This window comes from Colius striatus, chromosome 3, assembly GCF_028858725.1.
Source record: "Colius striatus isolate bColStr4 chromosome 3, bColStr4.1.hap1, whole genome shotgun sequence".
Taxonomy (NCBI): domain Eukaryota; kingdom Metazoa; phylum Chordata; class Aves; order Coliiformes; family Coliidae; genus Colius; species Colius striatus.
In genome coordinates this window covers 73,030,973-73,058,942 of record NC_084761.1, presented here as the reverse complement: position 1 = coordinate 73,058,942, position 27,970 = coordinate 73,030,973, and the positions used below count along the sequence as shown (strand labels likewise).

Here is a 27,970-nt window from a genome sequence, read left to right as displayed (position 1 = left end):
AAATCAAATAAAATGTGATGAGACTACATGTTAAAAAACCCCTGGACTACACAGTCTTCAATTGCTAATAGAACAATGAATTCCATTTAGAAGTAAATACTTCCAATCCCTATGATTCTATGAAACAGATCTTTAAATTTTTTTTTTTAAATGTAATTAAAGAGACAGGGAAAAAAAAAAGAGCACGAACAAAACATTAGTGGACATCAATAGTGACAGCAAAGAAAAAAAAATCAGAATACAGACAGAAATCAAAACTGCGAAAAGAAAGGTAAAGAAAAAAGTGCAAAGGATAATTAATTCATTTATAAGCCTCTGAAGAGGGAGATAATGGTAAAGAGAGAAAGCAAGCTGTATAGGCCCAAGTAAGGCAGAAAAGGGCAAAAACTGGAAGGTCACCAGGAGTGTTTAATTAATATTTTGCAGAAGTATCTATGACAAGAAAAGCCATTAAAAAGTGAATTTATGATAGGGTGCTTTCCATAAGTCAGTCAGAAGAGTATCTTCCATATGATAGCTAGAGTAATTCCAGTGCAATCTGCAAAACTTGACTAGTAAGTGGACAGCATAAAAGCTGCAAAGAAGAATGCTAACATTAACTTAGCAAGAGTAGCAGCTCTGTTGTTCCTGTTGTGGAGATGACACTTCAGAAACAGAAGGAGACAAGCAAAATAGTGGGGAACGGAAGCAGCAGTACAAATCCATAAGCAACATTGTCTAAAGAGAACACCTTGAATGTTTTCTTCATGAACACAAGACTATCAAAACTGGACAGACTCGACATTTTCTATTTTTATAAAAAACAGAGCCACAGGAAATCCAAGAATAATAGTCTAGAAGAGTGTATTGCCTTTTTGAGTTTGAATTATGAGTGTTAAAATTTAACACGCACACAGATAGTCCTTATGCTTACAAAGGCTTTGCTTACAGTTTGCTTACAGACCATGGATGTGAGTAAAGATAAGTCAGGTGGGTGGTTTGAAACATCCTGTCATTCATTTGTTCCCCAGATCTAATTAGAACTGCCATGTGAGCAAGATAAAAATCTCCTGTTAGAATAAGTTGCTCTTGGCTTGCATGAACAAAAAAAAAAAGAATTTATGTTACTTCTCAAAGTGCTGGGCATGACAGTTAAAAAAAAAAGGGGAAAACTGATACAGAACTACTGACAAATAATCAGATTTTAATGACACTCTCCAATTATTTTTAACATATAGATGTCATGTTCCTTTGGTACTTACATTAAAAGTTTGCAAATTATCCTTATTCTTTTAAACTGGCATTTGATCTGCATACTACGAACACTGGTTAGAGGAGTCTCTTAAAATGCTGTTACATTAAAGCTAAAGAAACACCACCACTGAGGTACTCAATGGGCCCCTCTAACTCTGAATGCTGTATATCAATCAGTCTGTGAAACTCTTCTCAGGAAGACTGAAAATCTTAAAGGAATTCACTTACTCTCCATATGACTTTCTTTTCTCAGACTTCTCAAAGATGAAAGAGAACCAAATCAAGACAGAACATAAAAACGATCCCCTCAAACACAACAACAGACTTCCCCAAGTTCAAATTTCTGCATAAAACTGTTCATATAAATACTCATCTTTTCTATAGACACCTCATACCTTTTTCCTCAGACAATTCTGTGTCACACTTCCTACTGATGCAAAAAAGCCTAACTGGAAAACAAGTTTCTGTTTTATGAAAACCTTCAAGGCAAGCTATTTATATTCAAATTCAGAAAGAAAGAAAGAAAGTAAAGCATTGTTTCAAAGTGAATAGGTATTTCCCTTGGCAACCTAACCTGGTGATTAGAAAATTCATCTGGGAGGTGAGAGGTCTATATTCAATCATTTGTTCTCTCTAATCTAAAGAACTGACAACTTCTACCTCCCACATAACTGCCCCAAGCATTAGGCTCACTCTGTAGCACCAAATTCCTGATAAATTCCAATTCAGCATCATTTCTTGCTTCCTCTAACTAATGAGAAATCATCTGAGTGGTATTATCAAATGTGATTTGCATTGCATTTTTATAGCAAGCCATCTGCATCTTCTGCTCTGACAGAATTATGTAATAAATTACAGGCAGGAATATCACTTTCAGTGACATGCAAAAAAAAAACATCAGCAAATAAGAGCATTGTATTCTGCAAAAAGTTTCTGTGCATCTTGTCATAGAAGATGGGTAAACATTCTTTTGGCCTGCCTTCCCTCCAGCAGTATTAATGACATTTCAGCTACTACAGCAGATCCAGTAAAAAGCTGAGAGAAAATTTGTTTTTCCTGTATTTCAATTTGGTTTAATCCAGTTGACTCAGTAGTGATGTAGCAAAAAATTATATAAAACTGAGGCAGAAGTTGCATGCAGTGAGGTCTCAGGAGACATGAAGTTTAGTTAAATTTTCTTTAAGAAAAGGTATTCATGGCAGTATTATTCCCAGCCCTGGGAAAGAGCTTTCCCGATTTCAAAATGTCTAAATACAGTGAGCAAGATAAAGGTATTGCATCAAGTTTACCTCCTGTTAAGTACAAATTGGACTAAAATTTGAAATAGTTATCTTACTTTTGGGCAAATTCTGCCATGAAAAGACTTCAGGAATTTTACATAGAGAAAAGTTATTTCTTTGGCAGTTGTTAACTTCCTGACTTTTTTTTTGCCAGTCTCTTTTATATCTTCTTTCAGTTGTTTCTCAGACAATCAGTCATTTCTATGTCTCTTTTTTTTCCCAGATGTTACTTGTCTTTTAAGATATTTGTTTTCCTCTGATAAATTATGTGACTGTTTCTTTTAACTGCAGAGCCTATTGATATTTGCTGGTTTTCAAAATCCTGTCGCCTTTCACAGGATTACGTGGAGGTTTTCTTTCAGTCTTCTGAAAAAGAGATTGAAAATGAGAGACTCAAAAAACAAATGACACAGGAGGTTTTGTTTGTTTGCTTTAATAAGCTGGTGTGACCTCATCCATACATTTCAAACACTGTACCTTAATTTCAATTTAATCTCAATTCCAGGGTTCAAGCTTGTAGTTTTCACCTGTTACTGCCACATTTACACTTCCACAGACCATTTATTTCTACATATGATCTCCCCTCAATCCTCACCATCAGTTTCACTGTTTTTTTGTTTAGTTAAAACACTTCAAGTTAGTAAACTTCTAGTCTTTCACCTAACACTTAATCCAGGAATGCATCCCAGTTGATAGGTGTCTGTTTGTGCCCTGGTTGGCTTCTAGCTCTAATACAGCAATATCTAGGTGCACCTCATCTTTTCTCAGTTCTCCATCCCCACCTTTCCAGCAACATGGTTTTCTTGGAAAGAGAAAGAAGTTGTATTTTTTCTCACTGGCTTCTCAGTAAAGACAACATATGGCTAAAATCTGTGAGGCAATCTGCTCAGAGTCTGGATGCACTCTGAGCTCTAACTCAAAACAGCATTTCACGTGAAGTTTCTATGAACATAATTCTTTAGAGCAGCACAGAGAGACAGCCCCAGTTCATCTCACCTATGGCCAATGCAAGTCTAGTTCAGTCAGCTTGAACAGTTTTTCCTTTGTACAAAGGAAGAGGGGAGATAATTTGCATCTTTCTTTGCTCATCCATTTGTGGCTAATCATAATCCAGTCTCGTATTTGCAATACTTTGAGCTATATACGTAAAAGGAAACATAAACCAGAAGGATTTCTTCCCTCCCGGACAAATTAAATCAATTCCCCTCTCATGCACTAATGCTAAGGCACTGCCATCTAGTGTAGAAAATCAATATAACAAAGAAAGAGGGGAGGAAAAAAGTATTTACGGCATGGTAGATGACATTCTATTGGCTTCCATTAAACATTTTTAACATCTACACATCACATTCATAACATTAGAAAGCACACACAAGATCTCCCTCTAATAGGAAACTCCCTGACTTGACAGATTGCAATGGCCTCCATTAGATTGTACTGTGTTATGTCAGACAGGCTCAGCAGAGCCCTCAAGTACCAGCGGCCTCATTTGGACTAACTATGAAACTAAAAATATATTATTCTACGGTATTTAATGGCAGGAATCTCTTGGTAGGAAAGAGCTTTTTTTTTTTTAATTACCACATATTTTATTGCAAATTTACAATTCCAGGACTTAATTCTTTAATTCACATTATATGAAAAGCATTGTAGCACAACACAGTCCATATGACCAGAAAATCAGGAACTTTTAAGTCTTGCCTCTGTATCTCTACTAGATGAAGATTTTCTCTTGCCTTCCAATAACATTCCTGTCCATACAGCCCCAAGTTTCTATTGTTTTGTGTCCTGTGCAATTACCTACAACTGTTTGGTGAATATGCAAGGAATCTAACCTGTTTCACTCGGACTAACTCTGTTAAGTACACATGACGTGTGCCAATGAAGCATTGATATGATCATTTTACAAACCATTCAGAGCTGTTATTAGCTATTATAAACACCTTTATATTATTATTTCCACAACTTGTTGTAATCTCTGTCTTAGCTCTGTGCTAATCAAGGCTTTTAAGTACTCAAATAAGTGTAGTCTACTTCTTCCCAAATTGTAGCAAAACAGTGTTACGTACTATTTGGCTGGTGCAGATACTACACACTGTCCTCATCTCAACAAAACCAGGTTCAGAATACAAGCTGCATCAATGACTCTGAAAGTCCATACCGCAAGATTCTGCATACTGATAAAAATATGGTCATTGTAATCTCCAATAATGCTGGAGAAACATTGCTAATCTGGAGAACAAGACAGTAATCAGAAAGTAGCTTTATGTGGCAGTAAAATTAGTTTCCTACCCAATAAGAATTGGAACACTGCAATCTTAAAAGCGAAATATGTGGAAGGAAATTCCTGTTTTAAAAGTATAACTAAGAAAAAAAGAACACACAAAAAGCAGAGCTACTTTAGTATAATCTTCTACACTTGACAACATAATTCTTATGTTATTTGATGTGAGATTTAGCACTACATGATTACAAAATCTATATTTAAATTTTAGTAATGTATATACTCTGCATATTTACATATACATACTAAATCACTGATCTTAATGCAAAGACTTCAAGAAGGTTTGAATCAAGATGAAACAAACAGTACTTAGCTTGTGTACAATAATCTAGGAATTCTTTTGTATTTCAAGTCATACTGCAAAACAAACAATTTCAATGTCCTAAACATCCTAATAACTCACCATGAATGACTGAGGTATTTGTTTAACTTTTAAAAATTGTACAAAATGACAATTATACATGACATGCCAATATCATTCTGAACTATATTGGTACAAACATGTATTTCATCTTATAAAAACCAAATAAAGAATCTTGCCAAGTATTCAAAGCCTGTCAAAATTATGAGGAAAAATACTTTTTGTAACGAATTTCACTTGTGTGCCTCTGAAGCCATCACAATATGACTCAATTTCAGCTTTGAGCCAAGATGTCACAATCTACCTAATGCTTTTCCTTTAAATTTTAGATTGGTAAATACAGATAAATATGTATACATTACGTATGATGCATAGATTTAAGTTTATATTAAAGGAATATTGTGAATACTGTGTTGCTAAATTACTAATGTAGTTCCAATGGGAATGTACACATAACGGTTGAAAGAGGGCACAGAGGAGATGGTGAAAACAGTACAGTAGATACTAGACTCCATATTAACATGGTTGTACATGAATTTCAGGCTTTAACTTTGAAAATATAAAGCAATTATCTGGTCCCCAAGGTTGGGAAGAAAAGCTTGTAGCTTGACATAGACATAAGCACAGTTATGAGACCAATTAAGGTCTGGAGAAGAGCCTGAAAGAAGTCCTGAAATAATGACATTGTCCATGCAAATCACTCAGGGGTCAAGCTCCACAATCCAGTGCCTCTAGGTCACTACACCAGCTTAGGAGGAGGAGAAGGGATGTGCCAAAATCCTGTGGCTGCTGTTCCTCAGGATCCCCTCCTTCTGTCTCTAGAGAACCCATCTCCACCATTCTCCCAGGAGTAAAACACAGACAAGTTGCAGGGTTTTGAATACAGCATCACATCTGTTTTGTATCATATTTAATGTGGACATAAAGGGACAGATTACCATCAAGATATCCAAACATCTCTATGTTGATGTAGGTGAGCTCATAACAAGGATATCAGTACCAGTCTGCTCCATCAACTTGAATGCGATACACAGTACCTTAACAACACATGCCATGCCCAGAATAACTTTAGAGAAGAAAACATATTGCCAGGCACAGCTGACATAATTTCATTGACATCAAAAGTATTTTGGCAACCTACAACTGATATAAGACCTGTACCAAGATCTTTTTATTATACTTTTGCTCTATGACTATTTATGTGTATTTATCTGTTAGCTGTTAATCAATGCAAGCAATACTTCTAATTTGTGCCATAAGAGAACTTAACAGTACAAAGAGTCTCCAGATATATCACTTCAACAACCTTTTCAGTAATGTGGGAACGGCAAGAAGAGCACACAACATTTTTCATGTTAGTTACTAGTGGCTCATATTCAAAAACAAAACAAAAAATTCTTTAAATAACCTAATAATTAACTATCTTACTAGTATTTTATGCATTCATACAGCAATAAATTACTGAAAAGTAATTCAGCATTGTTGATGTTTATGTTACGATTTTTTTAAGTTTTCTAAGATACAGAAAAAATCCTGTTCATTTTTGTAGCTGTTATGTAAATTGACACTAGCTAAGCCAGAGGAGAAATAGAGCCTGAAAAGCTCAAGCAAAAAAATACACCGCATTGAAGAAACTCAGCACTAATGAAAAGTATCAAAATGGGGAAGAACCCAAAGAAATCCAAGGTCTGACAACTTTGGGGCAGCATCTACAGAATCTATCAAAATAATAAAAATAAAAATGATTAGTGATTCATTAAATTCAAGATTTCTTTCTTCAAGCAATTTGTGATTAACAAATACAGTGCTATCTAAAATTTTTTTTTTTTTTTTTTTTTCATATACTTTATCTGTGATCTATTTAACATTCTATGGTTTTGAATTTGGACCAGAATAAGAAATTCCCTCCTGAAGCATTTGTTTAATGTCTTACTACAAGTAGGACACACAAAAGAACATAAAAAGGTAGCATAAGGCTTTAAAGCTTGTGATTTTCAGAATAATCAGAATTTACAGCTCTCTAGCATCTGCTTCATTTATCTGCAGCAGTTTACTCTTATTTTCCTGAGAAGTGATTTCAAATAGCCAATGCCAAGTTAAATTACCTCAGAGAAATGAATCACAGAATAATTTAGGAGGTCTCTAGTCCAACCTCCTGCTCAGAAGCATGGTCTGCTATGGGGTCAGACCAGGTTATTGGCACTTGATCCAGACAAGTCTTGAAAACCTCCAAGGATACACAACATGCACGGAATCACTGTCCAGTCTGTTCCAATGCCTGACTCCCTTAATAGAAAAAATGTTTTTCCTATTATCAAGGAACTTGTAAATCTATGAAGAAGCTTGAAAGCTGAGGCTAACACATGTAACACTTAACAGTCTTAATTTACTGATCCACCATCTGACTCTACATACTTTCTTGAATAGAAATTATGGCAACCCACTCTGAATCAGCCGTAATTGTCCAAACTTCCAATACTCTTGCTATGTAACTGGTTAATAATACAGTAAATTCTTTTTACCACTATTGCTTTCACTGTTCACTCTTCACTGATTTAATTGAGGAAATTAATGACTAAGTGCTAACCACTGCAAGAAATCAAGATGAACTCTGGTAATATGGGAATTTCTGCATTGCTAAATTTCTAACATAACCACAGGATAAGGAAGCACCAAACGAAATGCAGCCAACTACTAGTCACAGAGATGATAAGAAAAACTAAATTTTCCAAACCAGCAGCCTAAACTTAAATTCATCTATTCCTGCTGCTTGCCTAGTACTCAAATTGCTGATGGAAATTCTTACTGGTTGGATTTTCTGAAAATACATTCAAGATAGCAAGGATTGATTTGGAGGTCAATTTTTTACTCATATTATTCCCAAATGTGATTCGTTATATGGTTCATTAAAAAAGATAACTATTTTTACTAGTAGCCTCACTATTGAGACAGTGATCCAAAAACATGTATTAAAAATATTTTTTTAAAAAGAAAATGGTGCATCTTCTCAAACTTCAGAATATTTTTACCATTTCCAGGAAGTGCAGCTAAGCAACACTTTCTTTATACCTTTTAGGCATCATAGAAGTGGCAATATAGAAAGGTTCACATACACTCACATCATTAATATTAATATAAATATTTTTATGTAGCATAAAAGTAAGTCAATAATTTTTTCCAGTGTGTTTTTTCCAGGTTACCAATTGCTCAAACAGGCACTCTTTTTTCCTCCATATTTTGCAGTTAAATGCAAAGAATACTTAGATTAAATTTACTTAACTGAAGATTATTGTTAAATTTACACCACTTCAGCAGCATCGCCACAGAAACACAAATACTATGCCATCCCATTGAATAATTAAATGCAACTCCTCCCCTCCTGGCATCTTGGAGTATAAACACCTTACTTTCCCTGTGCAAAACTAACTGAAGTAGTTATTTCTCACATATTTTACACTATGAAAAATACATGAAATTGTGAACACCAGCCCCACAAACCACTGCCCTGGTACTTAAGAGACACAGATCTGTGACTATAGTGCCTGGGCAGAGGTTCTTTGAGGATGTAGCTCTTGGCTTATTTGCTGGTATTCGCAGAAAGCAGACATGGTACCTGCAGTGACAGGCCCCAAAGGGACATCGCCAAGCTACAGGTGGCCTTTTCCCACCCCCAGGACTCCCCACACTCAGTCCAGCACATCATTTCAGCCTCCTAGGACCTGCAGTCCCTAAGATCACAGCAGGGCTGATCTCCAGCTCCCCACAGTCCGGTCTGGTCCACAGGTCCCACTAAGCCAAACCCACCCAAAGGCACCAGCAGGCGAGCACATGCTTTTGGCAGGGATGAAAGATATTCAACCGTGCTCCTGTCTGTGCCACGCTCCTCAAATCCACAATGCAAAACCATCTTCTGAAGACGTGGACTCGCACTGAGGCTGCGCCGCTTTTATTCATTGCAACCACAGCAATGGGATTTAGGAAGAAAGCACTGCCAGAAGTCAGTCACCAGGGATCTGATTAGACAGACAGCATTTAACCTAATCTCCTCTACTGCAAGCGCATTCTTCTTCCTGTAATTAAATGTGATCACAGATGTAATTATTTAGGGGCATAATTCCACCAATTTAGACACCAAACTAATTCAGCTGCAGGTGGAAAAAGTAAAACACAAAGGATAGGAATAAAAATGAGTTGTTATGACTGCAGGGTGGACTACTAGGCAGCAAGAAGTCACAGGAAGGCATAAACTGAGTAGTGATGTAAAACTTAAAAAATTTCAATTGTCCTGGAAAGCTCACACACTGAATAACTGAAACATTTCTGAAAAGTTTGTTCCTTCTATACTAAATAATTAAAGAATTACTTTGAAGCCAGAGGACATCACTATCTATCTGGTTTTTGGTGAGCAAAACCACATAAACTTAGTGTCTACCTCCATTTGTAACATTTAGAAACATTAATTTCTTACATGCCCAGAGACAATCTGACAGTGTTAAGTTCGGAAATTTGTGTTTACAAGTTAGAACAACACTAAAACACGTAAATATGCACAGCTTTCTGAGGGACTGCTAAGAGAGAAAATTAAAGCCTATGAATGCTGCAAAAGTAAAAATTCCTAGCATGACTGCAAATTAGAGTGGTCTTAGTCATATTCCTGATGTAATTTTGGTTTACTCCATTTATTACGATAAGGCTTATCTACCCATACACATGCTGAAAGTTCCTGTTCCAAAGAAGGGGTATTTTGAATGGTTAAATCACTTGGAAAGGCAACTGTGAGATTTGATGCCAAAATTTTGGCAGCAAGAGAGGACAGACAGAAACTTACTTGAACAGTGGCCCCATTCTATCTTGCATAATAAATAGATGAAATATTTTGCCCCTCTTTTTTTTCCCTCAAATCCATGTACCTTCAGCAATATTGATCACACCTTTATAAGGCTGTCTACAGAAGGATGGAATGAGTGATATTTTTATTCCCAAACACTGGAAAGAGACAAAAATAGGTGGAAAGGTAAGATCAGCCATGACTCTGCTTTGTTTCAGACTGGACGCATAACAACAGAAATAGTAACAGTTGTCTGAAGAAAACAATACTGAGAAGTGACTCGCTATAAATGGGTGACTGTGAGAAGAAAGAAAATGTGTTTATTAAGAAAAACTAGTCAAAAGTGTTGTTTAGTTTTAGTCTTTCTCCACTGTATAATCTATACATTACACTGATTAAACTGTTGGCACTTTACTGACTTATTTTATCTGCCTTATAATCCTTTTGTAGTTGACTTTCATATTATTTGGTATTCTTGAGTTTCAATGAGAATGAAAGAGCCTTTGATTGAGAACTAGAAGCATTAGAAAATATTTCTGTGTACACAAAACAGACGTTTGTCATTACTCTCATCAATTCACAGGTATGGTGGTTTTAACCGGGAGCTGAGTTACAGATGGGGGAAAAAATGGTTTAACTGAAATGTTAATAAGAGATTATTAAAGTAATTGTTTTGCACACAATTATGATCATGTATATATGCAATTCTGGACCTTTTCTCCTCCTATTATTAAAGAAATATTAAGACTTTCTGAGAGACTCGAGTCATATAAAATACTGATAAAAAGCCTTTGGAATGATAGCACACTTCTCATAGCTAGCACACGTCTCATAGCTTCTACTGAATACACTTTCAGAGTTGTAATCCTATGAGAACTGCTAAATATCTATGTCCAAAAATATATAAACCAATTTCACTATTAACTTAAGTTGCAAGAGACTGTTTACAACAAAACGTGACAACAGTCCCTGAGCACCAACTCATCTCTCTTTGGGAATATTTATTAATACTACTAAAAGGTAAAACCCAGTAAGGATGAAAATGGAAAGATAAAAATGCATCTGAAGGCTACTGCTGTTTGCTTGTATAAAAAACAAAAAACAGTGACTGACTTCATTTTTGAATCATAACTTTCTGCTAAAGCAATAAGAACACATCTGTATTAAGCATAATACAACTGAATGTATGCCAAGTGAAGACCTGGAATATGCAATTTCATTAACAAAAGTTAACGATGGTGCTGATTTCTCTCTTCAGTTTCTCAACTCCTCCCCAAAAAGATTTGCAGCCTGTCTATTCAATGCATTAGTTATTGTTGCCATTTGTACTTGTACTTGTGATTGAACTCCTGTCTCTGGGCAAAATTATTTACACTAGTTTTTTTTTAAAGTGGTGTAATATTCCTTTCAAAAGGAAGCATTATTATTTTTTATTCTACAAGCCACTCTAGTTTTCTTTATTAACTACGTTCATGTCATTGGAACAGAAAACAGGTCAGGCACCAGGGACAGGACTGGAGCAGTACAAAGCAAACCTGACGTGCACACAGCCCAGCCTCTGCTCAGAGCCCCTGCCATAGCATTCAGGCATATAGGATGGAATCAGAAAGAGATCAATTAAATTTTGACCCAGCCACTCTCAGTTCTAAAAGGCTAATGAAGGCACCATTACATCAGTTGTAACCAAGAACAGGCCTGACACTGCTTATAGCAGAATCTACAGGGCAAAGAATGGGTAAACACATTATTGTCTGTCTTTGAATTGTCTTTTGAGCAACTTTGAGACAGACAGTATCAAGATAGAAGTCACTCCATAAAGAAGAAAAAGTATTTGCATAAACTTTTTAAAGCATTGTATTCATCTTGTTGCTAGAAACATGAAACTCTCATTAACACCACTGTGATTCTTACATATGTGTGAAGTCCTGAAAATATTTAGAGATACGATGATATAAATGGAGTGACATCTTGCAGCAAGATACACTCTTTGATTTAAATATGTCTTCTGAAGCTAAACTGTCAACATGTAAAACATGACAAGTTTTGTTACCACAATCTGATACAGAGCAACCAAAATGGAATGGCATTAGTTTACACAAGTCTTGTGAAAATTGCAAAATATCACTATTTATCCCTTGCCAGGATTATGTGTACTAAAACCAGTTATGAAATCAAATAATCACTCAGGTAGTTTGAATTTCTTGAAAGACTAGACTAAGCCTATTTGCTGCTTCAGTCCCAATGATGGTCTACCTTGCAGATATGAATGGGACTCAAGTGCAAGTTTCACACACTGTTAGTCCGTATTTATACCATTAATCCCATTTAGGTCAAAGAAAAAAAGAGAAAGAATAAAGTCACTGCATAATCCTGAATTTATATGAGACAATAGCTAAATGTGCAACGGCCATTACTGGGTCAAAAGTAAAAAATAAAAATAATTGAAAACATTTAATCTACTTAAACTCTACTGAGAATGATTATTTCATTTCAGACATAGCACTTTTTTCTAACATCCAGTCAATATATGAATTTTAAATAGAGTATAAATTACCTCTTCTCAAAAAGAACATGCAGTTTTATCAAGCAGGACTGAATAACCTCCCCGGAAAATCCATCATGAAGCACTTGATTTGCTAAAGCAAAATTAAATTTGCCTGTTAATTTTTTTAAGGGTTTGCCATTGGACTTGCAGTTTATTAAAGAGCCATGACTTGAGTGCCACTAGTAGTCCACGCACTTTATGAAATAAAGATCTCACAAGAAATAAAATCATCCTTGGATATAAAAACAGTGTTTGCTTGACATTAGGGTATTAGTGACCCCAGGTTTTTTTTCAATAATTATACCAATGTTAAATAACCACCAACCAAATAATGTCTGTGGCGTGGAAAAGCCCCGCAGCTGTGACTTTTTGTAAACTTACCTCTGGAACACATTTCTTATATGACTCTGGCCCTAAAGTAATCCAAAACTGGAGACAGAAAATCAGAGGGGAAATCCAAAGCATGGCTGTGCAGTTCATTTCTCCTGCAGTGAAACCCAGGATCTGCCTAGCTGCTGAGACAATGTAGGGAAATGCTAAGCTGGTTGTGAGATACATTGGATACCACACCAGTCTCCCGCAGCCAAGGACCCCAGAGGCACAAGATGGGTGCACACCACCTTCCATGTACCTTCCTTCTTTGCCCATATCTAGGTATCTGTCTCGCCAAAGATCTCACCCTTACACTGATTACACATCAAAACATGACTTCTGGTCACTTTTTCAGGCCGTTCAGTAGATCAGGAAGAGGACTTTTCTTTCTTATACTTCTCATCCCCACAGCATATTACTTTTGACACCTGCCAGAGCTGCCTAAGCATTTTTTTATTTCTGGAAAACTATGTTTAAATCTGGAACTGTAGCAGAAAGAACAGTGAGAAGTGATGGACTCCCTATTGGTGAAATGATTAGTGAATTTTTGGTCACCACACAAATTCTCTCCACAGCATAATAAATGTGGTATTTGCTGCAAAGAAGAAAACCAGCAGTGAAATACCAGTTATATCATTCAGAGAGAGCAAATATTTTGAAAAATATATTTTATCAGCAGTAATGTTTTAATTTTAAGCCATGTACCTGGAACATTATTATACAGACAACTTTTGTACACATAAATTCTGCACTTGAACAGCAGATAACTAGAAGTTCATGTTGACAATAAAGAAAAAATAAATCATTTGCTCATCCTACTGTGGAAAAGTAAATGTTTCCCTACAAATACTGTCATAAATCCTTGAAAATGTATGAAGTAATCTGAGACCGAGACTCGGTTTTCCTGTAAAATATTACAGATCGAGCAAAGTCAGCTTCTCCAACACTGTCACTTTGTTTCCAAGTAATCCACAAGAAGTACAACTCTGGGATAATACCAAAACCATTGTGTTTCCATTTCCTGACATCAGAAATAACAGTTGCTTGTATCAAGGTGCTTATTGATTATCTAGTATTGATCCTAGTATATAACGCCCAGGACAGTTAATTTTCTCAGTTCATCTCTAATTTTACTTTTAAAACACTGAAAAAGAGCTCCAAGTCTCAGCTCCAAATATGAAGGTGGTTCTAGAGTACTTAAAATATTTATTAAGACTAGAAACTGTACATAATTATTAAAATATGTTCACAAATTATTGTCCTGTGTATTTCTACTAAGGCATTAAAAAAATCAAAATGTTCCAGGCATAGTTCTTCACTGCAGTAGTGTCTTTACACCAGCTGTAGAGGAATGCATGTTGTTTTCATTATTTATTTATCAAAAAGCCAGATTTGTTCAAGCTTCTTTTTAATCTCAAGTTTTAAAATCACCCTCAAAGAGTTTCAAAATCAGAACACCAGTTTCAACAGTCTAGATTATCACGCGTTATGTCAAGTGGTGGCATAAGAAAGATATTTTCATATGAGTAATTTATGACTGTACAATTTGATTCATTCCTTTATATTCAGGGACATGTATTTTGGAAGAATGACAAGATAAAGAATGGCATACTATTTATTTAAGCTGTATTTGAGTTGTGCTAGAATCATAAGGCAGAACATCCTGAAGTTTTACACTACTTTTCCAAAGTCACAGGACTGCGTACTAAATCTCTAATGGGTTTCACTCAGTAGTCCTACCAGAAACAACATTCCTGATCTTGATACTGTCAGAAATCTGAAACTTTTCTACATTGTGCTTGTGATGCTGAGTTAATCCTTCATGTCTGCCTGTACCGAAATTTGTACTCTAATCTTTGAGGCTCTGGTTCAGGCTAAAAGGAAATTGTCCAACTTCACCCTAATGTGCCATAGAGATGCATTATCCTTGTCTCTCTTCTGTCTTGCTCTCCTTTCTCTCCTCAGCCTAGCACATTTAAGATATGTTTGCTCCATATTAAAATGAAAAAAATAGATAAAAAAGCACAGACACACTCCACATAGCAAAAGCTCCACCAAATAAGCAGTGATGGAAAGTAGCTTGATGTGGTCACAGAAACCACCTGCAGCATGTCACTCCTATCTGTCCTGAAAAAAATAGTTGGGGTTATCTGCCAATCCACCATTCTCCTGCTATCCCAGTGGGATGTTGAACCAGATTTGGCATTCTCTGAGCAACTAACACCTTGAAAGTATTTTACACACATTTGTTCATCATGCTTCAGAAAGTATTACCTTCTGTTTTCTTCCCCTTTGTACTACAAAGACACAATGTTGGATGGCTTTTGTTGTCATGGATCAGCTTTTGAGGGGGTTTGGTGGTGAGGCTTTGGTTGAGTTTTGAGGGCTTTGTTTTTTCAAAATACCATATTGTTTCCTAAAAGTTCATTGCTTCTAACTGCTTATTCCCCACCAATTACAAAATTATCATCACTTGTTTATGACAATTTCCACAGCAACCAATATAATCTCAGTGCTGTGACTTCAAGTGGAAAATAAGCACCATAAATTCACGCAAATGTCACCTGTTACAAATCAAAACAAGAGACAAGGAAACAGAAATTGTCACATGTGAAACAAGAGTATCTAAACAGAATACATGTCAAAGTTTTTCCATGAACTATTACTGCGTTCTTCTTACAATAAGCATGTCAGTTCAGCACAGAAAGCTTCCAGCTGAGCATGATGCTCTCAACATTCTTAAGTCAGATTGCATAGCAGATGTTAAATGTAAAATCCATTAAGACCAATTAGGTTCCACAGAAGAAAAAAAATAGTAGTAGCATGCACAGGCAATCCTACATTACACAACAGTACTGATACAGTAAAAAAAAAAAAGACAAAAGCTTAAAAACATGTAACACACCTTTTCCTCACAAAGAGACCAGCTAATGGAAGGCACATTATGTTGCCTGTAGCCACGTGAAGCAAGGTCTCCTGCCTTCCAGTCTCCTGTCTCCAGCTAGAAGCAATATTTTTGAATGCCACTGTCTATTGCGTGCCAGCACATAATTAATCTGTGGTTCTCTATGGCAGCCTGAAACTGAGCAGCAAAATAGTTTGTCTCTTTCCCAAGCTGCACATGTATTTCACATCACATTAACTCAAGTCATCCTGATGTGTGCTAAGGTGAGAGCTTCAATAACACAAACCAAGCTATTGGGGTGGGGGGCAATGCGGGGGGAAGCTTGTGGTATACTCTGATACAGCCTTTCCACTGCCACATAAAGATATACTCCATTTATTAGGAGACAGGATTTGTCATGGATGCCTAGAACAGATCCATGACAGTTTTTCACAGAACTAAGCCATTGATGCAAGGTGCAAGTTAAATGTTGCCTGTGTAGTAATTGTGTAGACAAATGAAGCTCCACTGGGGGTAGTGAACCTAATATTTTTTTACAGGAATTATGCATACTAAGAAAAAAAGTCTGTCTCCGTACCTGTCAGGACATGTTGCCAAATGCTGAAGCATTATTTCCTGGTAAAGTTTCAAATAACCTCTGGTTCTTCAATCAGAACTAGTCTGCAGTAGATAATTGACCCCTAGATATTAAGCAATTCATAAATTAATTAAATATATATGTAATATCAAAGGTGCATTTTATCTGCTGAAACGTTTAAGAATGAGGTTATGAAGTTATTTATTTTTTTATTTTTCCAAGTGATAGATGGTAATTTCAACTCAAAATACCTACCAAAGTTTGAGAGAGAGATTAGAAAAAGATTTGAAATCTGTTCCACAAAACATAGATTAAACCTTTAGCCTTCAAACATTCCTTAGTATCTCTCAGTGAGAAATTCATTCAGCTACTCATGACCTAGGGAAATGGGCAGAATGTATATATCCTTATATATTTCTGTATTTCTCCAATCACCTTGCTATCTACCATTACTAGAAAACAGAGCTGTCCACGTGTCCTTCAGAGAAATGCTGAAAGAGAAGTTTGTGTGGCTGCTGTAGAATTACAGACCAGGAATACAGTTGCTGGTTATAGATGCTCATGCTGTAACAAATGCAAATTCAGCTAGGGCTTCTTCCTGTGGAAAATTAAACTGGGTTGCTTCTCTGCTAGCACTAAATTAAGTTTCAGGCACTGGACAAAACTGCAGTTGGCTCCTCAATCAATGCCTTTTGTCTTGATATTTTGACCTGTAAGGCACACTCCAGGGTTGGACTTTCTCCATGAGAGCTCAACAACCTCTCAACTAAAATCTGTCTCCTTTCTGGAGTTCACAGGGGCACGTGGAGAGGAATAAAGCTAAAAGGGACTGGTCTTCTCTTTGCGTATTAAGCTCTGTTTGTGACTGAGGAATGAATACGGTTCTGGCTAATGCTGTTGAAGAGCCTACAGCCAGTAACCCTGACCACTCTTCGCACTCCTGGTGCAAAAGCATTAAGGCTTCCAAGGTTTGTGCTCCCTTCAGTGGATTCTTGTGCAGCAGTCCAGCAAAGCAAAGGCAGGCACCCACTCCATCCAGGGTATTTAATAATAATAAAGTATTGTTTATCAAAGTCACCATCAATTCAACACTTAGTCTATTAAAAAAAAAGCAAAAAACAAAACAAAAAAACCCTAAAGCATTACTACAGACATTGTGTTTTGCTTGTTTCTCTTCCCATTTTGGTGAATTTTTAAAGTTTTGTCTCCATGTTGTCATATTTCAGAAAAATCTAATAGTACCAAAATGTATAAAATCCTTATACAGAAAGGCTGCTAAATGCCCCAACATGCAACCAAAATTATGCTCCCCATCTTTCCAGCCCACTTTTATTTCATCTGGTTTTGGCACTCAGAAGTAGAAACAAACAAAAAAAACCCAAATACACAAAAAAAATTAAGAAAAATCATATTTTTTCAGTTAACTGTATTAAATTAAGCTATTAACTAGCTGTTTTATTTTTCACATTGTAAACTGGAAGACTAAAAATTAAAACAAAAATCATGATGTATAACAACATCCAATTCATTCCTGGCATTACTCCACATAAATCAGTGGCATTACACCGGGGATTAATTTGGAACACTGATCTGAATTACAGCACTGTTCCATACAGCAACCTCATCATAATGCACACACGCAAATATAACCAAAAACATTACAAGCATCAGAAATGTACACAAATAATTATGCACCCAGAAATCTCTTTCTGAGCAAACAGAACAGACTAGTTCATAGTCTTGGTAATAATAAGGAATTTTGATTTAGAAAATCAGTACATCCATTGTTCTCAGAAAGGAGATTTAATAACCATGTAAAATACTTGATAAAAGTCTACCCAGAAGAATGTAAAGCTTCTCCACAGCTCAGTTTTTACATATCCTAGTGAAATATGACCAGTGATAGATTATGCAATGAATCTTCAAAAACTGTGTTAATGTAGTTTTGAAGATTGAAGTACTTAAATCTGCTCTACAAAGGGTGGTCACCACCTATATAACATTCAGCAATATAAACGGCTTAATGAATTTCTCCTGCAAGTAGAAAACCATTCACATATTCCTCCTCTGTTAAATAACATTAGGTCCAATTTTGAGCACAAAACAGGTTGCCCCCGTTTAGCTGCCCTACTGGTGAAGTTAGTTAGAGACTGCATTTCCCACCTCACTGCTCAGGCTGGCTGATGCTCAGGGGGCGTGAGACCACACAGGGGCAGGAAAAGAAGTGAATGGAAAATACCTCTCTTTTCACAAGCTCACTTGACTCTCAGACACATCAGTTACGGTTTAAGGCTGCCTCTGCCTCTCAAAGGCAAATCTCTGCCAGGGGCTGATGTTCTTCATCCAGCTGTGGTTTCATTACCCTAAACCACTGCCCAGTCAGAGCCCTACATAGCACTACATACTTTGCCAGATTAAAACTCATTCATCATCACTCGATTTTCCTATTTGCAAGTGACCTAAAACCCTTAAGGCTACCCACAGCAAACTAGTGAAGTTACTTAGAAGCTGATGAATGGTTTATTTTCTTTATTCTATTTTTTTTCCACCTTCTTGCTCCTAGGGAAGCTGGCTGTGCCCTCGCTGCGCGTTTACTCACGGATACCGTGCCCAGGCGCAGTGCGCTCACTTGGGAAGAAAACGCAGCGATAAAATATTAAAACCCTTCCTTGCTCGGGGCTCCGCGGCTGCCATCTCCGCACCGCCTGGCTGGGAGGGACCGTCGCAGCCCTCCGCGCCGGAGCCGCCGCTGCGCCCGCGCCGCTCCCCTCGCCCGGACAGCGGGGCTGGGACCCTCCCGCCACCGCCACGGTCCCCGGCACCGGCAGATCCGCGGGTGGGGCGGGAGGGGGGTGGGGGAGGCTGGTCCTCGGCGCGGCATTCTCGGCATCAAAAGGTGGGGGCAAACCCGATTGCTCCAAGGAGCGAGGGTAGCTTGTTCCCTGGCCGCGCTTCGGACGGGGACATTAGGCAGCCCTGTCCCGCCTGATCCCCGATGCGCAGAATAAAAATCGAACTGTGGCGATGACAGAGCCGAAGAAGGGGGTAAAAGGGGCAGCCCCAATTTCTCGCAAGCTACATGTTGCTTTGGGACAGCAAGGGTTGGAGCGCGGGGGTGCACTTCTAACTGCACACCGCCACGCACTCCCCAGGGATGGAGGGCGGCAGGGGCACGGGCAGCACTTACTAAAGAAGATGTACTCGGTGTAGCTGCTCCAGATCTTGTCATCCCTGTACTGGTTGATGAAAGCGGCGGTGCCGGTGGAGTTGCAAGCCACCATGTGGAAACCCGCCTCGGAGAGCCGGTCGAACGCTTGCTCCAGGTAGGTGAATTTGAGGTAGAAGCGGGAGGTGTATTTCTCGGGGGGCCGGTCGGGGTCGCGGCTCTCGTTGAGGGTCTCCCCAAAGACCTCCTTGGCCAGGGCGATCCTGCCGCACACCATGATGCGGGCGACGCGGCGGAACTTGGCGTCCGCCTGGTTGTCCCGCACCGTGGTGTAGGAGCCGCGGTAGCCCACGGTGAGGAAGCCCGAGCGCTTGTCCAGCGCCGCCCGCTGCAGCCGGTCGCTGCTGCCCTGCGAGTTGCTGTCCTCCAGGTCGCTCTGGCAGCCCTCGTCGTTGAGCGAGCTCTGCTTGGTGACCTTGGGCGACAGCAGCTTCACCAGGTCGCCCAGCTGGAAGTACTCTGCCTCCCGCAGGAGCCGCTCCTTCTCGGGGAAGTGCTCGGGCAGCGCCAGTTGCTTGTCCCGCAGGTAATCCAGCACGTACCTGAAGAGGAAGCCGTCGCGGTCGATGAAGAAGCGCGCCCGGCTGTCCCTGGGCAGCTGGCGGGCCGCCGCCGGGCCGCCCCGGCACGGGGAGAACATGGTGGCCAGCGTGCTGTCCGGGACGCTGAGCAACGTGGAGTGCCTCGTCACGTACACCTGGCCCCCCACGTTCAGCTCCACCACCTCGGGGAACGGCGAGCCCGACGGCCCCGACACCATGTCGCTGATGGGCAGGATGCTGCCGCCCGCCTCCTTCAAAGCCATGGCTGCTCGCGGGCGGCCGCGAAGGAGGGTCTCCCTCCTAAAAAAGGCGGCCTCCCTCCCTCCCCTCCACCCACCGCACCCCTCCTTCTCCTTCTTCTCCTCCTCCTCCTCCTCCTTCTTCCCCCGCCGCCCGGCGCGCCCGGAAGCGCCTGGACGGAGCCGCCGCTCCCGCCGCCCCCCCGGCGCGGTCCGGGCGGCGCGGCCCTCGCCTGCTCCGCGGCGCCCCCTCGTCCCCGCCGGCGGGACGGGCTGGGCTCTTGGGCACTGGGCTGTGGGCACCGGGCTCAGGGCTGGGCCGGCCCGACCCGACCCGACCTGACCCGAGCGCTGCCCTTGCCCGTGCCCCTGCCCTCCTGACCCAGCGGCGGGGCCGGTGTGGAGCCGGCAGCCGCGCTGGCCTCCGGGCTAAGCGGCCGCCGGAACCGCCTGTCACTTGGCGAAGCGCTGCCGCGCTGCCAGGCTCGGCCGAGGGAAGAGCCAAGCCCCTATCCCGGCTCCTCCCCTCGCCTCGTCTGGGTGGCTTTTTCAGTTCGCTTTGGATTCTTTTCTCTTTTTTTTCCCCTTTGAAAACATCCCAGCCTCCCCCAAAACCCACTGCCGCCCTCACGCTGTCACTGCGGTCGGCACTTGCAGAGTGCTAGAATGATGGTCGACCTTCCAAAAGTAGCATCCAGCAGGATGCACATGACAGCGTTTTTCAACGGGGTGAAAAGGGGGGATTTAATTGAGAGCACAAAAGAAACCAGTGTTCAGCTGTGCTGGTGGTAAAATCCAACGGACCCTGATGGGACACAAATGCTGTGTTTCTTGTCCTGCTGCTTCACTGAGGTGTAGCACGCTGGGATCTTCATTTTCAGAGAAGCTTAATGTGCTCTCTAGCTTGACAATGGAATTGGGGTGATTCAGAGCAGAAAGGAAAGTCAGCTGCCATTAGGATCCAGATGCCAGATGCAGATTTTTGTTTGGAACAGGTTAGTGTCTGGCTTCTTGGCCATGAAGCAACCAAATTTTTGCTCTATTTAAGCAGTAGGTTTTTTAAATGTTATTTGTTTTTACTGTAGCCACAACTCACCTGCATCCAGGTTTCTGGTGCATATACTTTCAGGCTGTGCTGCTGGAATGTATTAGAACATAGACTTGTGCCCATGTGTGGAATGAGAAATGTATGTTTGCTCTTGCCAATAAAAATTGAGGCCTAAACCAGACCACATTTTGCAGACTATCAGTGCTGGATCAGAGCATGACTGTTGTGCCTAGTGGGTCATGCATTGGAACACTTTAGCTCTGTTTCTATAATCCTTTAAAAGTTACAGTTTCAGCCCTTAATTGTGCCACGTAGAGGCAAGAGCCCAATTTGTTCTTCACTTAAACAGGGGTACTTTCCGCCCCAGCGGTAAAAGACACCAGTTTGCAGGCAGAGTTGCAGTCTGCCTCCTCGCTCCTCCTCACTCGTGTGCTGTGATCAAGAAGACCAGTCACCCAAAGCTTAGTCACATTCTTTAAACTGCTTTTGTATGCTTCTCACTTTTAAAGCAGTATCATAGACATCTCCATAGCACTTCATCCCACCTATCTTAGATCATAGAATCATAGAATGGCAGGGGTTGGAAAGGACCTTTACAGATCATCTAGTTCAACCCCACTGCGGAAGCAGGTTCACTTAGATCAGATCACATAGGAACATATCCAGGTGGGTCTTGAAGACCTCCAAGGAAGGAGATTCCACAGCCCCTCTGGGCAGCCTGTGCCAGGGCTCCCTCATCCTCACAGGAAAATAGTTTTTCCTTTTGTTTAAGTGGAACTTCTTGTGTTCCAGCTTCATTCCATTACCCCTTGTCCTCTTGCCAGATACCATCAAAAAAAGGGATGTCCCAACCTCCTGACACCCATCATTTAGATATTTGTAAATGTTAATAAGATTTCCCCTCAGTCTCTTCTTCTCCAGACTAAACAGCCCCAGTTCCCGCAGCCTTTCCTCATAAGGAAGATGCTCCAGTCCCCTGATCATCTTGGTGGCCCTGCGCTGGACTCTCTCCAGAAGTTCTCTGTCCCTCTTGAGCTGAGGAGTCCAGAACTGGACACAGGACTCCAGATGAGGCCTCATCGGGGCAGAGTAGAGGAGGAGAAGAACCTCCTTTGACCTGCTATGAACCAGTCTATGATACTACCTACCTTTGTCCCTCCATTTGCTGTAGGCAAACCCTAAATCTATATTTAGAGAGAATTTCTTGATTTTATGTGGTTAATGTTAGGGCATACACTCCTCCCACCCCCAGCACTGGGTGTGGAGTGTTGGAAAGACTGAGCAAAGACTCCTGGAAATCTAAGTATGTTATGCTTCAAACAGAACAATTATGTGAGGGTGAAAGGGCTTGTAACAGAGAACAAATGTGCAGGAAAAATTTCTGCAATGTCCCTTCTTGACCACTTACTAAAACTGATTAATACTTTTGAAAATGGGGATTGAGGTAAGAAACTAAGCAAAGTTGTCTCTCTTTCAGTAGTTATTTTGTTTGAAATGCTCTTAAAGGTCAGAAAAATCATTCAAACTGGGCAACAAGAAAGCAGGGCATAGTTATTGTCCGTTTTTATCATGTGTTTCTTTAGATTCAAATCCTTGAAACATGAGAGAAGAAAGTCTTCATAGTCTTGTTATTGCCTGTAAGGGATGTTGTTTCTCCCAAGGACTCATTTGAAATGTTTCTGCTGACTTCTGAGAGGACAGGTTTTATGTCCACCCTCTTCTGTGTAATATGGAATACTAGTTTGCCCATGTCCAAGACAATTCATGCCAGAGCACTGCCTGGCTGTGACATGGCAGCATCACATTGATGAGCAGCACTGATCTACTGCCATATGAATAATGTGGTACCATTAGCAAGGCAACAGTTGCATTTCTTCTCATCTCCAGAGGCCCATGGTCACAGCAGAACTGCATCTTAAACCTTCTCCCTAGTGCCTTGTGTTTGTGAGGATGTGTGATCTAAGGATATATGACATGATGAATGTTAGAGTGAGATCATTTACCACATGGGATTGCTTAAGATTGGCAGGTTGCATAGAAGTCATACACAAAATGAATGTTAACATATTACTCAGTGCAAGAAGAAATTTCTCATTGGAATTATCAGGAAAAGGAAAGAGAATCAGTGCTTCGTTCTTTCTACGCTCAACAGCTATTGCCTGAAGCACTTAAAAATTCTTTATACCAAATTTTTGCAGTCACTTCTGTATTAGGCTGCTGTGTGCTGCCTATTATTTGATCGACTCATGGTTTCCTCTGTAAGTACAAGCTAGGCCTGAAAATGCCTTTGTTTGAGTTGGTGTAACTTTTTTTAGTGATATTTATGGGCTTGGCAGTGTGAGGTGACTGGTTGGACTCGATGATCCTAAAGGTCTTTTCAAACCATAATGATTCTATGATTCCAAAGGTAATTTTTCATGTGAAGGAGCAGAGAACATATTTGTGCTCTGTGGGGCACATTATGTGTAGTGCAAGAGTGTCCTGCAGTGCCATTTGAATGCTTAAAGCAGAGTAAAAACCAAATACTTCCTTATCTGTGGAAGTGTTTTTGAGATAGGGCTGAAGGGAGCCCCATGTAAGGGAGACTTTCTTTTGGAGATTCCCTTAGGTAGGCACACTGGTACAAGCAGCAGGCAGCAACACCCCGTCGGAAAGCAGCCTGGAGGAACACAGGTAGGACATGCTTCTTATCAAAAAAAAAACCCTCTTTTTACTATAATCCTTCCCACCTTGGAGTCAGTCAGTGTGCTGGTTTGACCAGGATACATGATGAAACTAGACTTACCTGAAATGATTGTGCTGAGAGAGGGGGAAACAACAGAAAAGGGGGTCAGGAAGATCACCCAGACCACATCATGTAGATCAACAAGGTCATCCTTATGAAAAATTCATGGAAATGAAAGTGTACATTTACTACTCCTCAGACTATCCAGTTCTGAAATGGAAATTAAGGTATCAAGAATTAATACATTTACTTGGCTTTTTGCTCAGTCAGGTTTTGAAATTATATACCTGGCAAAAAGTATTTTTTTTACCTTTAAAAAAAGGGTTCAGTAATCTCTTGGAAAATTGTACTTGGTAAAAACTGTTAAATAAGATATTTAGGGGCTTCTGAGAAGGAGAAAGGTGAAAATGAAACTTTCCTTCACGAGATACTTTTTTTTAAGATGCACTTCAGCATTATTTATTAAAAAGTAAAAGTTTTCACTAATACATTCCAAGCTGATTCCTGACATTATAGTCTTATTTTTACTGTCATTGGATTACATGAAATGAAGGATACATAACCACTTTTAAAATTAAATTCTTAAATGCATCTTATTTCTCTGCTGAAAATGAACAACAGAGTAGAGGATAATGTGTAGGAGAAGAACAAACGAACAAACAGCACTTAATTGAAGGTTCTTAGAGAAAGAGTTATGAAAATTCTGTAATTCCAACAAGTGAATAAAGTAGGTGAACTGTTTTAGTAAGAAGATTCTTCTGGCAGATTCCCAGTCAAAGGGAATAGTTTCTTTGTCCTGAATTGCAGAACCAGGCAGGAAGAGCAGTTCATCATGCAAAAAAAGTTACAGATGATTACTATAAGTGGGTCTGTAATAATTACAGAAATCACCTAATAAGCATTTAAGATGATTATGTTGTCTTTCAAGAAGTCATCGGCCCAAAAAATGACATTAAAATTGTAGACAAGAGTGTGACAGACTGCCAGCAGAATCATATTTCTAACACTGCTGTACTCTGCCTCACTAAGCCCTAAAAGTCTTGGCCACTTTAACGATTCCTCCTTTTGGTTGTCATTTCTATCATTTTCCCAGTTATTAATATTTTCCCATTAAGAATTCTTTGACCTTACTTTTTCCTTTACATTTTATTTTCTGTTGGCAACAAAGCATCATTCTGAATAAATGGCTTTTTTAAAGACTCTGAGCTTGTCAATTTTCCATCCACCTAATAGTAATCATTTCAGTATATATATTACATTTGTTCCTTATTAGCTCTTTTCCATACCACATTTTTTTTCTCGTCCCAAAATTAGTCTTTTTTAAACCTTAAAGGTATTTATATGTAACAATGCATTATTCTAAAATGATTGAAACTCTGTCCTACAAGAATTTAGAAATGTTTTTATTTTTGTAATTAATTTTTAGAGTTAAATGGAAGCACTTGTACACGTAAAGTTACTGCTGTGGGACATTTGTTCATTCAAGATCTAAACAACATTGCTTATGTTTAGCTTGGTATTATAGATTATTTAATTGCACTGCTGGGACTGAAATCAGAAGAAATTAGTCTAGGTGCTTGATTCTGAGAATATGGGGACTTTTTTAACAGTCCATAGTAATTCATTGTTCTAATTTAAATTGCACTTGAAATGTAGCAATAGTTACTAAGGTTTCAAAGATGATGTGTTCTCAACAAAAAAAAAAAGGTTAGGTGAGAAGTTTTGGCAGTCAGGTTAACCAAGAAGGTATTTAGCAAGGACTGAAGGTTTCAGTCACTAATAGCTGATGTATCTGTTTTCTGACAGTACTTACAGAGGTTACCACTGTGAAGTCAGCATTGTCATACTGTGGCTGAAGCAATTTGTTTGAATTATTCACGGCAACAGCTACATTTAGCTTTACTTGACAAGTTCTTTGGGTCCAGAGTCATTTATGAAAGTTAAAATAAAGCCTATTCTATCATACTGTAGCTATGCTATACTGCAACACCAAAGCAAAAACAAAAGAAAGACCAACCCTAGGAATTACAAAGCAGTCTACCTTCTTATAGAAATATCTAAATTAAGTTATATTGTCTGAACATATATGAGAATAATTTAATACTTTCTGTTAGTGAACTTCTTCCACGAAGTATGCAGAATTTCTTTTTCATCATTAAGATTAGCACTCAGCATTCCCAAAGTGCTTAGGCTCACGGTTCCTTTTCAGAACAAAAATGTGTCTTCTATGTGAATTTACATTAGCCTAAATCTAACTGAATTCTAACTTCAGTGTATCAAATTCTACGTTTAGCATATTCTGCAGATAAACACACCCATCGAAAGAATCTGTTAGCTTGCTGTTAATTAGGCCTAATAGCCTTAACAGTTATGCAAGTGTATCCCGAGTATGACAATGACATTTTCCTCACTTTTCTCAGTGTAGGCTGTATTTAGCATTTGAATGTACTATTTTTTTCCGTCTTCATTCATTTATCTTTTAAAAAAATGTCTTTTAAATGTTGATCAATGTGAAGTGATCTCTATAGAAGAACTGTGTATTGATGTTCCGCTCAGCTGCTCATTTCTTTCTTATTCTCAAGCAGCAATTTCCCAGAGCCTGCTAAAATGAACAGCTCGAATGAACAAACATATCTATCTGGTACCGTATTGTTTCATTATAGTCAAGTTAGGTTCTATTTCATTAACACCTGGCTCCTGAATATTAAAGCATATAACATGGATGCTTGCTATAGCAGCATATTTTATGTAATCATGCACTTTTTTGCTGTCATCAAAACATGCAATCTCATATTCTCTCAATGCCACTTCTTATGAAAATAAGTTGTGTCAAATCCAGAAACCTCAGTTACTCACTGGACATAGGTACAATGGTAGACAGTTGTGCTGGAGCAGCTACAGTGTGACTGCAAATGTTTTATTAATACAGATTCTGATTTTCCGGTGCTTTGGTAAGGTCTAGATAATCACAGATCACTTTGGCTTTGGTTTGTTTTGTTGGTATTCAGGAGTTCTGATAAGTAGGCACTTAGTGTCTGTGTGGGTATATATCTAAAGTCTAGTACATAGAAATTAATGCAACAGTGTTTATTTTAGCAACTCCCTACAGTAGTACAAATTGTAGCTCCACTAAACTCAGTATAGATTTTCTCCTGTTTGCTGTAGGTTACCTAATACTGGAATGGACAATCATAACAATCTTTTCCTTCTTCATTAAGGGAGACAATATCAGACAAAATATAATACACAATTATTTTTTGGTATTAGATAATGCTTGAATTTTTAAATGCATAAAACTAAGAAATGTCATGTTTCTGATAATAATCTAACTTTCCATATTGTACATCAAACACACGGTCGGCTAAGTGAAAAAGGAAGAGGACATGTCAGGAATTGCTCTGATTCTGCAAAACACTTAAGGCCAGATCTCTAATAGAATATAGGAGAACCTATCCTGATTCACTGAGGTTAATTGAGTGAAGTGCCTAAACAAGAGGTAAGTGCTTTGATACCATTCTGGCACTGGATGTACAAACACTTTTTCAATCTTTGAAGAGGCTCACTGGCTATGATGAGAGTATGATCAATGTAAAAGTATTTGCATGCAACGCAGGATCAGAGATTATATTAAGTCTTTGTTTCTGTGTCAGTTATACTGATGGTTTTTTAGTATGAAACAATATTTATACAGAGCATAAAATAATAATTCATAATGCTTTAGAGCTTATTGTCTACTCATTTCATTCTGTGAGAGACAAAATAGCATAGTGAAATATGAATATTTGTTTGTAATTTACATAAAGTT

At 39.1% G+C, this 27,970-nt stretch overlaps 1 protein-coding gene across 1 annotated transcript in view; it reads right to left on the bottom strand.

The window, feature by feature from the left end:
* The window catches only part of KCTD8 (potassium channel tetramerization domain containing 8), a 107,175-nt gene extending 86,759 nt beyond the window's left edge, over positions 1-20,416 (bottom strand). Inside the window, exon 1 of the mRNA XM_061993651.1 lies at positions 19,573-20,416. Coding sequence (XP_061849635.1) covers positions 19,573-20,416 — 844 coding nt within the window. The remainder of the gene's footprint in view (positions 1-19,572) is intronic.
* Between the last annotated feature and the right edge of the window lie 7,554 nt (positions 20,417-27,970).